The sequence below is a fragment of the Leopardus geoffroyi genome, chromosome X (genome assembly GCF_018350155.1).
Source record: "Leopardus geoffroyi isolate Oge1 chromosome X, O.geoffroyi_Oge1_pat1.0, whole genome shotgun sequence".
In the NCBI taxonomy this organism is placed as follows: domain Eukaryota; kingdom Metazoa; phylum Chordata; class Mammalia; order Carnivora; family Felidae; genus Leopardus; species Leopardus geoffroyi.
This window is the reverse complement of record NC_059343.1, coordinates 47,173,526-47,189,601: the sequence shown is the minus strand read 5'-3', so window position 1 is coordinate 47,189,601 and position 16,076 is coordinate 47,173,526. Positions and strand designations below refer to the sequence as shown.

The window sequence follows — 16,076 nt, the reverse complement described above, 5'->3', positions numbered from 1 at the left end:
TTCCTCCTCTGCAATACCAATTATGCGTATATTATTTCTCTTTAGTGCATCACTTAGTTCTCTAATATTCCCCTCATACTCCTGGATTTTTTTATCTCTCTTTTTCTCAGCTTCTTCTTTTTCCATAATTTTATCTTCTAGTTCACCTATTCTCTCCTCTGCCTCTTCAATCCGAGCCGTAGTTGTCTCCATTTTATTTTGCATCTCATTGATAGCATTTTTTACCTCCTCCTGGCTGTTCCTTAGTCCCTTGATCTCTGTAGCAAGAGATTCTCTGCTGTCCTTTATACTGTTTTCAAGCCCAGTGATTAATTTTATGACTGTTATTCTCAATTCACTTCCTGTTATATTGTTTAAATCCTTTTTGATCAGTTCGTTAGCTGTTGTTATTTCCTGGACGTTTTTCTGAGGGGAATTCTTCCGTTTCGTCATTTTGGATAGTCCCTGGAGTGGTACAGGACTGCGGGGCACTTCCCCTGTGCTGTCTTGAATAACTTGCGTTGGTGGGCGGCGCCGTCAGACCCAATGTCTGCCCCCAGCCCACCTCTGGAGCCACAGTCAGACTGGTGTGTGCCTTCTTTTCCCCTCTCCTAGGGGTGGGATTCACCGTGGGGTGGCGTGGCCCATCTGAGCTACTTGCACACTGCCAGGCTTGTGGTGCTGGGGATCTGGCGTATTAGCTGGGGTGGATTGGCCAGGTGCACAGGGGCGGGAGGGGCAGCCTCAGCTTGCTTTTCCTTCAGAGATCGGCTTCGGGAGGGGCCCTGCGGCACCGGGAGGGAGTCAGACCCACTGGAGGGATGGATCTGCAAAAGCACAGCCTTGGGTGTTTGCGCGGCACAAGCAAGTTCCCTGGCAGGAACTGGTTCCCTTTGGGATTTTGGCTGGGGGATGGCCGAGGGAGATGGCACTGGCGAGCGCCTTTGTTCCCTGCCAAGCTGAGCTCTGTCATCCGGGGCTCAACAACTCTCCCTCCCGTTGTCCTCCAACCCTCCCGTTCTCTGAGCAGAGCTATTAGCTCATAACCTTCCAGATGTCAAGTCCCGCTTGCTGTCGGAACACACTCCATCTGGCCCCTCCGCCTTTGCCAGCCATACTCGAGGGCTCTGGCCGGTGGGACGCCCCTCTGCACTGGCTCCCTCCCACCACTCCGTGTAGCGCGCACCGCCTCGCCGCCCTTCCTACCCTCTTCTGTGGGCCTCTCATCTGGGCTTGGCTCCAGAGACTCCATTCTGCTAGTCTTCTGGCGGTTTTCTGGATTATTTAGGTAGGTGTAGGTGGAATCTAAGTGATCAGCAGGCCGCGCGGTGAGCCCAGAGTCCTCCTACGCTGCCATCTTCCCAGGATCCCAGAGCTGAATTTGAATTCTAGTTCCATTTTTTTTAATTGGGATAAAAAAATTGGGAAATGATTCACATAATGGCATAAAATTTCCAATTTTTTATGTACACTTCAGTTGTATTCACAGTTGTGTACAACTGTGACCACTAATTCCAGAACATTTTTATCACCCCAAAAGTGAACCCAGTACCCTCTAGCACTCATTCTTCATTTCCCTTTTCCCCCAGTCCCTGGCAACCACTAATCTATTTTTCCATCTCTATGGATTTTCCTGTTATGGAATATTAATATAAAAAGGAATCATATAATATCTGGCCTTTGTGTCTGGCTTCTTGCACTCTATAGTGGTTTTAAGGTTCATTGATGTTGTAGAATGAATCAGTACTTCATTCCTTTTTATAGCTGAATAATATTCCCTTGTGTGGATATATCACATTTTGCTTAACCATTTTTCTTTTTTTTTCTTTTTTTTTTATTATATGAAATTTATTGTCAAATTGGTTTCCATAGAACACCCAGTGCTCATCCCAAGAGATGCCCTCCTCAATACCCATCACCCACCCTCTCCTCCCTCCCACCCCCCATCAACCCTCAGTTTGTTCTCAGTTTTTAACAGTCTCTTATGCTTTGGCTCTCTCCCACTCTAACCTCTTTTTTTTTCCTTTTTTCCTCCCCCTCCCCCATGGGTTCCTGTTAAGTTTCTCAGGATCCACATAAGAGTGAAACCATATGGTATCTGTCTTTCTCTGTATGGCTTATTTCACTTAGCATCACACTCTCCAGTTCCATCCATGTTGCTACAAAAGGCCATATTTCATTTTTTCTCATTGCCACGTAGTATTCCATTGTGTATATAAACTACAATTTCTTTATCCATTCATCAGTTGATGGACATTTAGGCTCTTTCCATAATTTGGCTATTGTTGAGAGTGCTGCTATGAACATTGGGGTACAAGTGCCCCTATGCATCAGTACTCCTGTATCCCTTGGGTAAATTCCTAGCAGTGCTATTGCTGGGTCATAGGGTAGGTCTATTTTTAATTTTCTGAGGAACCTCCACACTGCTTTCCAGAGCGGCTGCACCAATTTGCATTCCCACCAACAGTGCAAGAGGGTTCCCGTTTCTCCACATCCTCTCCAGCATCTATAGTCTCCTGATTTGTTCATTTTGGCCACTCTGACTGGCGTGAGGTGATACCTGAGTGTGGTTTTGATTTGTATTTCCCTGATAAGGAGCAACGCTGAACATCTTTTCATGTGCCTGTTGGCCATCTGGATGTCTTCTTTAGAGAAGTGTTGATTCATGTTTTCTGCCCATTTCTTCACTGGGTTATTTGTTTTTCGGGTGTGGAGTTTGGTGAGCTCTTTATAGATTTTGGATACTAGCCCTTTGTCCGATATGTCATTTGCAAATATCTTTTCCCATTCCGTTGGTTGCCTTTTAGTTTTGTTGGTTGTTTCCTTTGCTGTGCAGAAGCTTTTGATCTTCATAAGGTCCCAGTAATTCACTTTTGCTTTTAATTCCCTTGCCTTTGGGGATGTGTCGAGTAAGAGATTGCTACGGCTGAGGTCAGAGAGGTCTTTTCCTGCTTTCTCCTCTAAGGTTTTGATGGTTTCCTGTCTCACATTCAGCTCCGTTATCCATTTTGAGTTTATTTTTGTGAATGGTGTGAGAAAGTAGTCTAGTTTCAACCTTCTGCATGTTGCTGTCCAGTTCTCCCAGCACCATTTGTTAAAGAGGCTGTCTTTTTTCCATTGGATGTTCTTTCCTGCTTTGTCCAAGATGAGTTGGCCATACGTTTGTGGGTCTAGTTCTGGGGTTTCTATTCTATTCCATTGGTCTATGTGTCTGTTTTTGTGCCAATACCATGCTGTCTTGATGATGACAGCTTTGTAGTAGAGGCTAAAGTCTGGGATTGTGATGCCTCCTGCTTTGGTCTTCTTCTTCAAAATTGTTTGGCTATTCGGGGCCTTTTGTGGTTCCATATGAATTTTAGGATTGCTTGTTCTAGTTTCGAGAAGAATGCTGGTGCAATTTTGATTGGGATTGCATTGAATGTGTAGATAGCTTTGGGTAGTATTGACATTTTGACAATATTTATTCTTCCAATCCATGAGCAGGGAATGTTTTTCCATTTCTTTAAATCTTCTTCAGTTACCTTCATAAGCTTTCTATAGTTTTCAGCATACAGATCCTTTACATCTTTGGTTAGATTTATTCCTAGGTATTTTATGCTTCTTGGTGCAATTGTGAATGGGATCAGTTTCTTTATTTGTCTTTCTGTTGCTTCAGTGTTAGTGTATAAGAATGCAACTGATTTCTGTACATTGATTTTGTATCCTGCAACTTTGCTGAATTCATGTATCAATTCTACCAGACTTTTGGTGCAGTCTATCGGATTTTCCATGTATAATATCATGTCATCTGCAAAAAGCGAAAGCTTGATTTCATCTTTGCCAATTTTGATGCCTTTGATTTCCTTTTGTTGTCTGATTGCTGATGCTAGAACTTCCAACACTATGTTAAACAACAGCGGTGAGAGTGGGCATCCCTGTCGTGTTCCTGATCTGAGGGAAAAAGCTCTCAGTTTTTCCCCGTTGAGGATGATGTTAGCTGTGGGCTTTTCATAAATGGCTTTTATGATCTTTAAGTATGTTCCTTCTATCCCGACTTTCTCAAGGGTTTTTATTAAGAAAGGGTGCTGGATTTTGTCAAAGGCCTTTTCTGATTCGATTGATAGGATCATATGGTTCTTCTCTTTTCTTTTATTAATGTGATGTATCACGTTGATTGATTTGCGAATGTTGAACCAGCCCTGCATCCCTGGAATGAATCCCACTTGATCATGGTGAATAATTCTTTTTATATGCCGTTGAATTCGATTTGCTAGTATCTTATTGAGAATTTTTGCATCCATATTCATCAGGGATATTGGCCTGTCGTTCTCTTTTTTTACTGGGTCTCTGTCTGGTTTAGGAATCAAAGTAATACTGGCTTCATAGAATGAGTCTGGAAGTTTTCCTTCCCTTTCTATTTCTTGGAATAGCTTGAGAAGGATAGGTATTATCTCTGCTTTAAACGTCTGGTAGAACTCCCCTGGGAAGCCATCTGGTCCTGGACTCTTATTTGTTGGGAGATTTTTGATAACCGATTCAATTTCTTCGCTGGTTATGGGTCTGTTCAAGCTTTCTATTTCCTCCTGATTGAGTTTTGGAAGAGTGTGGGTGTTCAGGAATTTGTCCATTTCTTCCAGGTTGTCCAATTTGTTGGCATATAATTTTTCATAGTATTCCCTGATAATTGTTTGTATCTCTGAGGGATTGGTTGTAATCATTCCATTTTCATTCATGATTTTATCTATTTGGGTCATCTCCCTTTTCTTTTTGAGAAGCCTGGCTAGAGGTTTGTCAATTTTGTTTATTTTTTCAAAAAACCAACTCTTGGTTTCGTTGATCTGCTCTACAGTTTTTTTAGACTCTATATTGTTTATTTCTGCTCTGGTCTTTATTATTTCTCTTCTTCTGCTGGGTTTGGGGTGTCTTTGCTGTTCTGCTTCTATTTCCTTTAGGTGTGCTGTTAGATTTTGTATTTGGGATTTTTCTTGTTTCTTGAGATAGGCCTGGATTGCAATGTATTTTCCTCTCAAGACTGCCTTCACTGCGTCCCAAAGCATTTGGATTGTTGTGTTTTCATTTTCGTTTGTTCCCATATATTTTTTAATTTCTTCTCTAATTGCCTGGTTGACCCACTCATTCGTTAGTAGGGTGTTCTTTAACCTCCATGCTTTTGGAGGTTTTCCAGACTTTTTCCTGTGGTTGATTTCAAGCTTCATAGCATTGTGGTCTGAAAGTATGCATGGTATAATTTCAATTGGCAAACTTATGAAGGGCTGTTTTGTGACCCAGTATGTGATCTATCTTGGAGAATGTTCCATGTGCACTCGAGAAGAAAGTATATTCTGTTGCTTTGGGATGCAGAGTTCTAAATAGATCTGTCAAGTCCATCTGATCCAATGTCTCATTCAGGGCCCTTGTTTCTTTATTGACCGTGTGTCTAGATGACCTATCCATTTCTGTAAGTGGGGTGTTAAAGTCCCCTGCAATTACCACATTCTTATCAATAAGGTGGCTTATGTTTATGAGTAGTTGTTTTATGTATTTTCGGGCTCCGGTATTCGGCGCATAGACATTTGTAATTGTTAGCTCTTCCTGATGAATAGACCCTGTAACTATTATATAATGTCCTTCTTCATCTCTTGTTACAGCCTTTAATTTAAAGTCTAGTTTGTCTGATATAAGTATGGCTACTCCAGCTTTCTTTTGGCTTCCAGCAGCATGATAAATAGTTCTCCATCCCCTCACTCTCAATCTAAAGGTGTCCTCAGGTCTAAAATGAGTCTCTTGTAGACAGCAAATAGATGGGTCTTGTTTTTTTATCCATTCTGATACCCTATGTCTTTTGGTTGGCGCATTTAATCCATTTACATTCAGTGTTATTATAGAAAGATACGGGTTTAGCGTCATTGTGATGTCTGTATGTTTTATGCTTGTAGTGTTGTCTCTGGTACTTTGTCTCACAGGGTCCCCCTTAGGATCTCTTGTAGGGCTGGTTTAGTCGTGACAAATTCCTTCAGTTTTTGTTTGTTTGGGAAGACCTTTATCTCTCCTTCTATTCTAAATGACAGACTTGCTGGATAAAGGATTCTTGGCTGCATATTTTTTCTGTCTAGCACACTGAAAATCTCGTGCCAATTCTTTCTGGCCTGCCAAGTTTCAAAAGAGAGATCCGTCACGAGTCTTATAGGTCTCCCTTTATATGTGAGGGCACGTTTACCCCTTGCTGCTTTCAGGATTTTCTCTTTATCCTTGTATTTTGCTAGTTTCACTATGATATGTCGTGCAGAAGATCGATTCAAGTTACGTCTGAAGGGAGTTCTGTGCCTCTTGGATTTCAATGCCTTTTTCCTTCCCCAGTTCAGGGAAGTTCTCAGCTAGTATTTCTTCAAGTACCCCTTCAGCACCTTTCCCTCTCTCTGCCTCCTCTGGGATACCAATTATGCGTATATTATTTCTTTTTAGCGTATCACTTAGTTCTCTAATTTTCCCCTCATACTCCTGGATTTTTTTATCTCTCTTTTTCTCAGCTTCCTCTTTTTCCATAACTTTATCTTCTAGTTCACCTATTCTCTCCTCTGCCTCTTCAATCTGAGCCGTGGTGGTTTCCATTTTGTTTTGCATTTCATTTAAAGCGTTTTTCAGCTCCTCGTGACTGTTCCTTAGTCCCTTGATCTCTGTAGCAAGAGATTCTCTGCTGTCCTCTATACTGTTTTCAAGCCCAGCGATTAATTTTATGACTATTATTCTAAATTCACTTTCTGTTATATTATTTAAATCCTTTTTGATCAGCTCATTAGCTGTTGTTATTTCCTGGAGATTCTTCTGAGGGGAATTCTTCCGCTTGGTCATTTTGTATAGTCCCTGGCATGGTGAGGACCTGCAGGGCACTTCCCCTGTGCTGTGGTGTATAACTGGAGTTGGTGGGCGGGGCCACAGTCCGACCTGATGTCTGCCCCCATCCCACCGCTGGAGCCACAGTCAGACTGGTGTGTGCCTTCTCTTCCCCTCGCCTAGGGGCGGGATTCACTGTGGGGTGGCATGTCCCGTCTGGGCTACTTGCACACTGCCAGGCTTGTGATGCTGGTGATCTGGCGTATTAGCTGGGGTGGGTAGGCAAGGTGCACAGGGGCAGGAGGGGCAGGCTTAGCTCGTTTCTCCCTAGGTGATCCACTTCAGGAGGGGCCCTGTGGCAGCGGGAGGGAGTCAGATCCGCTGCCGGAGGTTTGGCTCCTCCGCAGAAGCACAGAGTTGGGTGTTTGCGCGGAGCGAGCAAGTTCCCTGGCAGGAACTGGTTCTCTTTGGGATTTTGGCTGGGGGATGGGCGGGGGAGATGGCGCTGGCGAGCGCCTTTGTTCCCCACCAAACTGAGCTCTGTCGTCCGGGGGCTCAGCAGCTCTCCCTCCCTTTGTCCTCCAGCCTTCCCGCTTTCCGAGCAGAGCTGTTAACTTATGACCTCCCAGACGCTAAGTCGCGCTTGCTGTCGGAACACAGTCCATCAGGCCCCTCCGCTTTTGCCAGCCAGACTCGGGGGCTCTGCTCGGCCGGCGAGCCGCCCCTCTGCCCCAGCTCCCTCCCGCCAGTCCGTGGAGCGCGCACCGTCTTGCCGCCCTTCCTACCCTCTTCCGTGGGCCTCTCGTCTGCGCTTGGTTCCAGCGACTCCGTTCTGCTAATCCTCTGGCGGTTTTCTGGGTTATTTAGGCAGGTGTAGGTGGAATCTATGTGATCAGCAGGACGCGTGGTGAGCCCAGCGTCCTCCTACGCCGCCATCTTCCTAACCAAAGATCGCTTAACCATTTTTCTGATGATGGACATTTGTTTTTGTTTTTTAATGTTTCTTTATTTTTGAGAGAGAGACTGAGACAGAGAATCCCACGCAGGCTCTGCGCTGTCAGCACAGAGGCAGATGTGAGACTCAAACCCACGAACTGTGAGATCATGACCTGAGACGGAATCAAGAGTTGGACACTCAACCTGAGCCACTCAGACACCTCTGTTGATGGACATTTGGAATGCTCTGTGGCCCTGAGCATGGCATCTCCTTTCTCTGAGCCTCAGTTTCCTCATCTGTAAGATGGGGCTTATAACGCTCACATTGTCTGATTGTGATAATGAGAGGGAAGGTTTCACACTTATACCCAGTACAGACAAATGCTCAATAAGTGACTTGTATAAGAGGTATGCTGAAAAAAACTATCACCAGGGGGACAGCATAAAACTGTACTCCTATCCTGACCCAATTGGAGTTTATTATAACTCTAGGTGTAAATATGTTGCAGTACAAAGTAAGGATTTTTGGTTCCTTTGTTTGGATATCAAACATATGCAGACATTACTTTGCTATCTGCTTATCAGTGTCCCTCCCCCTGTGGACTTAATGTGTGACATAACTATCTACTGTGACTAGACTCTCCATATCCTGGGAGAAACTTAATGCACTAAAATTCCTGTCAGACTCCAGAAAACTACCATTCTTTTATAATTTAAATGAAAAAAAAACTAGGTCAGTTGAGTTCAACAAAAATACATAGGTCCACAGGCTCTAAAGCCAAAATCCAAGCTTTGTTCCTTCCAGCTATGTGGCCTTAGGAATAGCAATGTAAAAATGGGAATGATAACAGTTATAGCCTTATAAGATTATTAAATGAATTAATGTGTGCAGAGTACTTGCAACATTGCTTAGCACATAGTACGTGTTCAGTATCTGTTAGCTACTTTTATTCATATCATTCTCCAAGCATTATCTTGGAGCCCAAAATCGAGAGATAAATAAAGTCTCTGCAGTCAAGGAAGTTAGTGTGGTAGAACCAGTATGCAGATTATTTCAGTATGCTCTAAGTGCAGTGATAGAGGCATGCACAGGAAGACCACTTAACAGTCTATTATATAAAAAATAGTGCTTTCCAGGAAGAAGCCTGGTACAACGGAAAGTATGTATTCTCGAGTCAGAACAGCTTGGGTTTGAATCCTGTGTACACTTATTCATTATGCAGCTTTGAGGGAAGAGAACCTCTCATAGTTTTAGTTTTCTGATTTCTAAAATGGGGTGAAGATTCTGACCTATACCTGCTGGAAATGCCCTGTTTGGGTGCTCTGTGGTTTAAGGTGGTTCAAAAAAAAAGCAAGAAAGAAATTTTTTTAAAAGGAGTTAGATGAACTTAGAATCAGATTCTTACTATATGTTATTTAACCTCTCTGTATCTATTTCCACATGTAAGTTTTTTTATCCATATCTACCTTGCTCAGAACAACCATGGTTGTTCTGAAAATGAGATAATGTATGTAAAGTATATGTAGCATTTCAAAGGTGCTGAGCAATACATAATAGTTTTATTTCTAACAAAGATATCTTCTGTTATTGTTTAAGGTGAAAACTTAAGTAATATATACCATGTTAATTTCAGTATTCTTTTTTTTCAATTTATTTATTTTGAGAGGGAGAGAGAGAGAGCACGTGCTGGTGGGGCAGAGAGAGAGAGGGAGACAGAGAATCCCAAGCAGGCTCCACACTGTCAGCACAGAGCCCGATGTAGGGCTCGAACTCATGAACCTGTCAGACCATGACCTGTGCCAAAACCAAGAGTCAAACACTTAACCTACGGAGCCACCCAGGCTCCCTAATTTCAGCATTCTTTTGAGGAGCCTCACACGACAGTATCATGAAAGGACTGGGCATTTAAATGGATACATGCATGGTGATGTCTTTGTTTATAGTAAGAATAATCAAGTTCAAAGATGAGAAAGACTTTTTTTGAAGAGTATTGTGTTCAACCATTTGTGATCTTAAATTTCAACAAACTATAAAATATAGTTGCTAACCTGGACTTCTAACCAAATATATCGGTTTCTGTTGCATGATATGTTCTTCTCTCCTTCCCTCCTAGGTCTTTCAGAGCCTTGAAGACCACCATTTGGAAGTGGTGGCTTTTTTCAGGGAAAATGGCTTCCATGGCCTTCTTGCCCATGATTCCGAGTATGCCCTCTACAATATTCCCTCTTACTACAGTTCCCATGCTCTGAAGCTGAGCTGGAATGGGAAGAATCTCACTACCAATCAGTTCCTGATGCAGGAAGTAGCCAAGCAGCTGGGCTTGAAACGGATGAATTTTCCTATATTTGCTGCACTGTTAGGTAGGTATCCAAAGAAAAGACTCCAGTGATTGGTAAAGTTTCCTCTTCCAATGCTAAGACATGAAGACCAGAGCAATTTAGCCTGTCACTATTGAATTTATCTTTTTTAAAGTCCGCATGACAAAACACTATGCTGGGGAAAACCCAGCAGTCTTTTGGGCTTCTTACTAGAAACTCAGCATCTTTGTCTTATGAATTTAATACAGGATATTCCAGAAAGTATTTCAATTTTTCTAAAAACTTTTTTGTTATATTCCATTATTATTTTATGCAGAGCACTGTCTTAGGCCAAATGTTTTATTAGTCTTAGATAGCTTTGGTTCCCCATTCAGAGCATGAGCATTTCTTTCCCTCTACCTCAATTTACTTTTTTTTTTTTTTTGGCTCTAGCACCTTTCCCCTCTGAATCTGTGTCTCAATTTAGATCAAGAACATAAACTGCTGTATATGTTTTTCTTTTTCTGTTGTGCTAACATTTTATTATGAAAATTTCCAAACATACATCAAAATTGAAAGAATTTGGTAGTGAAAATCCTATATCTGCCACCAGTATTCTTGCCATTAACATTTTCCTATATTTGCTTCATCATATATATCAGTCCAGTCTAGTCATCCATCAATTTATCTTTCAAAAATGCATTTAAAAGTAAATTACAGACAGGTGATTATGTTTTGAGTTGGTTTTCCATGTACTGACAGCATGATGGTTAATATGTTGTCTCAGGTGTAACCTCTGCTTATGATCCCAGTGGATTTGAGTTTGGTTCATATAACAGAGCCACCACAATTTTTAGAATTAGGCCTATGGCAAATTACTGAAGTTACACCTGCCTGGTTTCAATTTCCTTATCTGTGAAATAGAATAGTATATTTCATTGTGTTACTGACAATATTAAGTGAAATGAGATATATAAAACACCCAGCACTTACTAGGCAGTCAGTAATTGTAGCTGCTATTATAAAAAGTAGAATGATTAGGTAATAGATAATAGCATGTGCTTTGAAGTCCTCTTCTTATCCTGGTGTGGGCATTTATTAAGTCACCAAACTTAATGCTACTTTGTGCTAAGTCACCAAACTTGTCTGAACCTCAGTTACCTTATCTGTAAAATAGGGATAATAATACTACTGGCATGGTTATTATAAGGATGATACATATAATGCATGAGATACATAGTGGGTAATCAAAACATAGCTACTATAGACATTACATTGAAAATCTACAACTATGTGAATTATTTTATTATTTTCTTACCCAGAGGCCCTTTCATAGCCTGGAAGTTCTATGAATACATTTGTACTGTCAGTAAATGACAAATGTACTTTATAGGTAACCACATTCTCCCAGATGAGGACCTGGCTGCTTTTCACTGGAGCCTCTTGGGACCAGAACATCCCCTTGCATCACTTAAGGTAAAGTGCCCCCTTTCTTACCTATACATTCATGCCTAGGGGACATTAGGTTTTTTTCATCGGAGTTTTGATAGAATAATTGCCTTTCATTAGGCTTAAAATATTTCAAATACTTACAAAAAATTATAATTATGATCAAATCCTTAAAATCTTTTTTATTAACTTTTTATCTTAATTCCAGTGTAGTTAATATACAGTGTTAGATTATTCTCAGGTATACCATATAATGATTCAACAATTCCATTCATCACCCAGTACTCTTCACAACAAGTGCATTCCTTAAACCCCATCACTTATTTCACTTATCAACCCCACCACCACCCACTTACAGAGTTTGTCCTCTATATAGTTACGAATCTGTTTCTTGGCTTATCTCTATCTTTTTTTCCCCTTTGATCATTTGTTTTCTTTTTCAAATTCCACACATGGGTGAAATTATATGCTGTTTGTCTTTCTCTGACTGAATTATTTCACTTAGCATTATATTCTCTAGATCCACCCATGTTGTTGCAAATGGCAAGATTTTGTTCTTTTTGTGGGTGAATAACATGTATACACACACACACACACACACACGCACACGCACACACACACACACTAATTCTTCTTTTTTAAAATTTATTTATTTAAATTCAAGTCAGTTAACACACAGTGTAGTATTGGTTTCAGGAGTAGAACCCAGTGATGCATAACTTACATATGACACCCAGTGCTCATCCCAACAAGTGCCCTCCTTAATGCTCACCACCCATTTAGCCCATCCCACCCCCCACCTCCCCTCCAGCAACCCTCAGTTTGTTTTCTGTATTTAAGAGTCTCTTATGGTTTGCTACCTTCTCTGTATCTTATTTTTCCTTCCTTCCTCTCTCCCTGAGAAAAAATCCCACACCTGCACAGTGTGTAGAATCTATGGTGTAGCACTGCTAAAACCAGCAAAGGTTGTATTCCCTCTGGGTGTGCCTCTGTCCCATGATGATGAAAAAGGCCTTTTGCTGGCACCTGCATGGTGTTTTGTCCTTGGGGAGGCAATAAACCCTTTTCCAAAAGTACTCCAGGAAGGGGACTGTTCTCTCCCAGTGTGCCCCAGAGATTCCTACACTAGGCTATGCACTCCAGAGCTAGCTCCCTCCTCCCCAGGAATGTGTGCCATAGCTCCGCTCCAGAGAAAGTCATGCACTTCCAAAACCTGAGTTTGAGCTCCAAATGCTGTTTAAGAAAAAACTGGGACACTCAGTACTTCTCGCCCCCAAGACCATGATCCAGAGAGGTTTTCCTCTTGTTGTAACTTGATCCTACACTTTCTCAACCCATGTGTCTTTCTCTCCCTTTTGTCTCTCCATGGAAAGGGTTTCCTCCCCTCCGCAACACCACAATTTTTCTCTTCCCCAGTTCACTTCCACATACTTCACACCTGCCATGCTGTCTCCCTCCAACTGTGGAGTTCCTTCGGTCAGTCCACAGATCGATTTCCTGGGTATTCCAAGTAATGTAACCTCAGTACAGCTCTGTTTGAGGGAGGAGGAAAGCCCAGGGTCCCCCTATTTGGCTGCCATCTTAACTCCTCTTATGCTATTTCTTCTTTATCCATTCATCTGTCAGTGGACCCTTGGGCTACTTCCATATCTTTTTTTTATTAAAAAAATTTTTAATGTTTATTTATTTTTGGAAGAGAGAGAGAAACAAAGCGTGAGTGGGGAGGGGCAGAGAGAGGGAGACACAGAATCTGAAGCAGGCTCCAGGCTCCCAGCACAGAGCCCAACATGGGGCTCGAACCCATGAACCACGAGATCATGATCTGAGCTGAAGTCAGATGCTCAACCGAGACACCCAGGTGCCCCAGGCCACTTCCATATCTTGACTATTGTAAATAATGCTGCCATAAACATGGGGGTGCATGTATCCCTTTGAATTGGTGTTTTTGTATTTGTGTAAATACCCAGTAGTGCAATTACTGGATTATGAGGTTGTTCTATTTTTAACTTTCTGAGGAAACTCCATACTGTTTTCCACAGTGGCTGCACCACTTTGCATTCCCACGAACAGTTCATGAATGTTCCTTTTTCTCCACATCCTCGCCAACACTTGTTTCTTGTGTTTTCGATTTTAGCCATCCTGACAGGTGTGAGGTGATATCTCATTGTTAGTTTTGATTTGCAATTCCCTGATGATAAGTGATGTTGAACATGTTTTCATGTGTCTGTTGGCAATGTGTATGTCTTCTTTGGAGAAATATCTGTTCATGTCTTTTGCCTACTTTTTAATTGGATTATTTGTTTTTTGGGGTGTTGAGTTATTTAAGTTCTTTATATATTTGGATACTAACCCTTTTTCATATGTGTCATTTGCAAATATCTTCTCCTATTCAGTAGGTTATCTTTTAGTTTTATGGATTATTTCCTTTTCTGTGCAGAAGCTTTTTATTTTGATGTAGTCCCAATAATTTATTTTTGCTTTTATTTCCCTTGCTTCATGAGACATGTCTAGAAAAATGCTGGTATGGCTGATGTCAGAGAAATTACTGCTTATGCTCTCTTCAAGGATTTTTAGGGCTTCAGGTCTCACATTTAAGCCTTTAATCCATTTTGAATTTATTTTTGTGTATGGTGTAAAAAAGTGGACTATTTTCATTCTTTTTCATGTAATTGTCCAGTTTTCTCAACATCATTTGTTGAAGAGAATACCTTTAATATTTTCAGGATTCATACAGATCTATGAAGTCAAATACTAATACCCCAGTAAATGAAATAATGAGCAAAAGACTGAAGCAGACAATTCACAAAAGAAGAAATACAGTGGCCAGTACTATGACTAGATAGATATTAAATCTCACTAGTGATGAGTCATGCAAATGAAATTATTTTTTTAACCTAATAGTTTGGCAAATATTGAAAAATTAGTGTACCTACTCCTTTTGAGGCTATGTTGAGAGTAATACTCTTATACACTTCTGGTGGTAGTTTAAGTTGCTGAATATATTACTTTTCTCTAGTTCTTTCACTCTGCTAGTTCATACCTTTTCCTCTCTCCTAATGCCTCTGATACTCCCTCCTCCTTGCTCCCTCAGCAAATGAGCTGGCTACGTATTTCACTGACAAAATATAAGCATTTGGAACAGAATTTCCTCCAGCTCCTACCCTTTCATCTTCTCACCCACGTGCATCTGTGTGCCCACTTGTTCTGCCTGCCTTGTGTTAACCGTGGATGACCTGTCCTTGTTCCCATCTAAGGCCAACCTCTCTACATACATGCCAAATCGCATCCCCTCTTACTAACTTAAGGTCATCCCTTTTGCAAGTCTTCCCTCTTTCTCCTGCATCAATTTTTCTGTCTTCATTGAATTTTTCCCATCCCATATATAAGCATGCATCCATCTTAAAAAATAAAGCAAATTCTGCTCTTGACCTTACTTCCTCCACTCAAGCTACTATTCCATATTTCTTCTTCTCTTCTAGCCCATATTTCTTCTTCCCTTATCGCAAAGCCTCCTATAGAGTCATCTATACTTGAGGTGTTTATTATTCCTTTTCCCTACTCTCTCTCAATCTGCTTTGCAGAAATGGCTCTTGATGAGCTCAAGGTGTTAATAAACCTCGATGTTAATAATCTAATGGCCAGCTTTCAGTGTTCATCATATTTGACCAATCAGCAGCATTTGACCCATTTGCTCGCTTCCTCTTCCTTAGAACGTGTTCTTCACTTAGCTTTAAGGACACCACTCTCTTCTAGTTTCCTTCCTATTGCACTGGCTTCTCCTGTTTCCTTTGCTACTTCTTTTTCTTCTTTTCTTATCTTTGGAGTGACCCAGAATTCTATCCTTCGTCCCTTCTCTTAGTTCTACCTATACTTTCTGCCTTAATGGTTGATCTCATACAATATCATGACTTTAAGTATCATCTGTCCATTGATGACTCTTAAATATATGTCTCTAGTTTTTTAAATTTTTTTTGAGAGAGAGATGGAGGGAGAGCACGTGCATGAGTGGGAGAGAGGCAGAAGGAGAGGGAGAGAGAATCCTAAGTAGGTTCCATGCTGAGCATGGATTCAGGATGATGCAGGGCTCCATCCCACAACCCTGAAATCATGACCTGAATCAAAATCAAGAGTCAGATGCTTAACCAACTGAGCCACCCGGGCACCCCTCTATGTCTCTAGTTTTAACATGCCTCTTGAACTCCAAATCGTAATATCTAACAGCCTACTAAACACCTCAGGGTCATATATCCAAGTGGAAACTCATGATCTTTCCCCTAAATTTGTTCCTCCGAGAACCTTCCACATTTTCATTAATCACAATCTCATCCTTCTAGTTGCTCAGGCTAAAAACCATAGAGTCATCTCAGATTTCTTTCTCTCTTTCTTACACCCTGCATTTCCTCTGTAAGCAAATACCATCAGTTCTCCCTTCTATATATGTCCACTTCTCACCATTTTCATTGCTACTACCCTGGTCAATTCACCATTATTTCTTGCCTGGATTATTATAACAGCTTATTAACTGTTGGTTTTCTGTTTGCACTCTCCCCTCTCCCAAATCTATTCTCAATATAACAGCCAGAGTGATCCTTTTAAAACCTTAT

The 16,076-nt window shown here is 41.3% G+C and overlaps 1 protein-coding gene across 1 annotated transcript in view; it reads left to right on the top strand.

The window, feature by feature from the left end:
* FAM120C (family with sequence similarity 120C) overlaps positions 1–16,076 on the top strand; it is a 126,850-nt gene that overhangs the window by 27,292 nt on the left and 83,482 nt on the right. The window contains exons 2-3 of the mRNA XM_045472954.1: positions 9,840–10,086; positions 11,417–11,499. Coding sequence (XP_045328910.1) covers positions 9,840–10,086; positions 11,417–11,499 — 330 coding nt within the window. The remainder of the gene's footprint in view (positions 1–9,839; positions 10,087–11,416; positions 11,500–16,076) is intronic.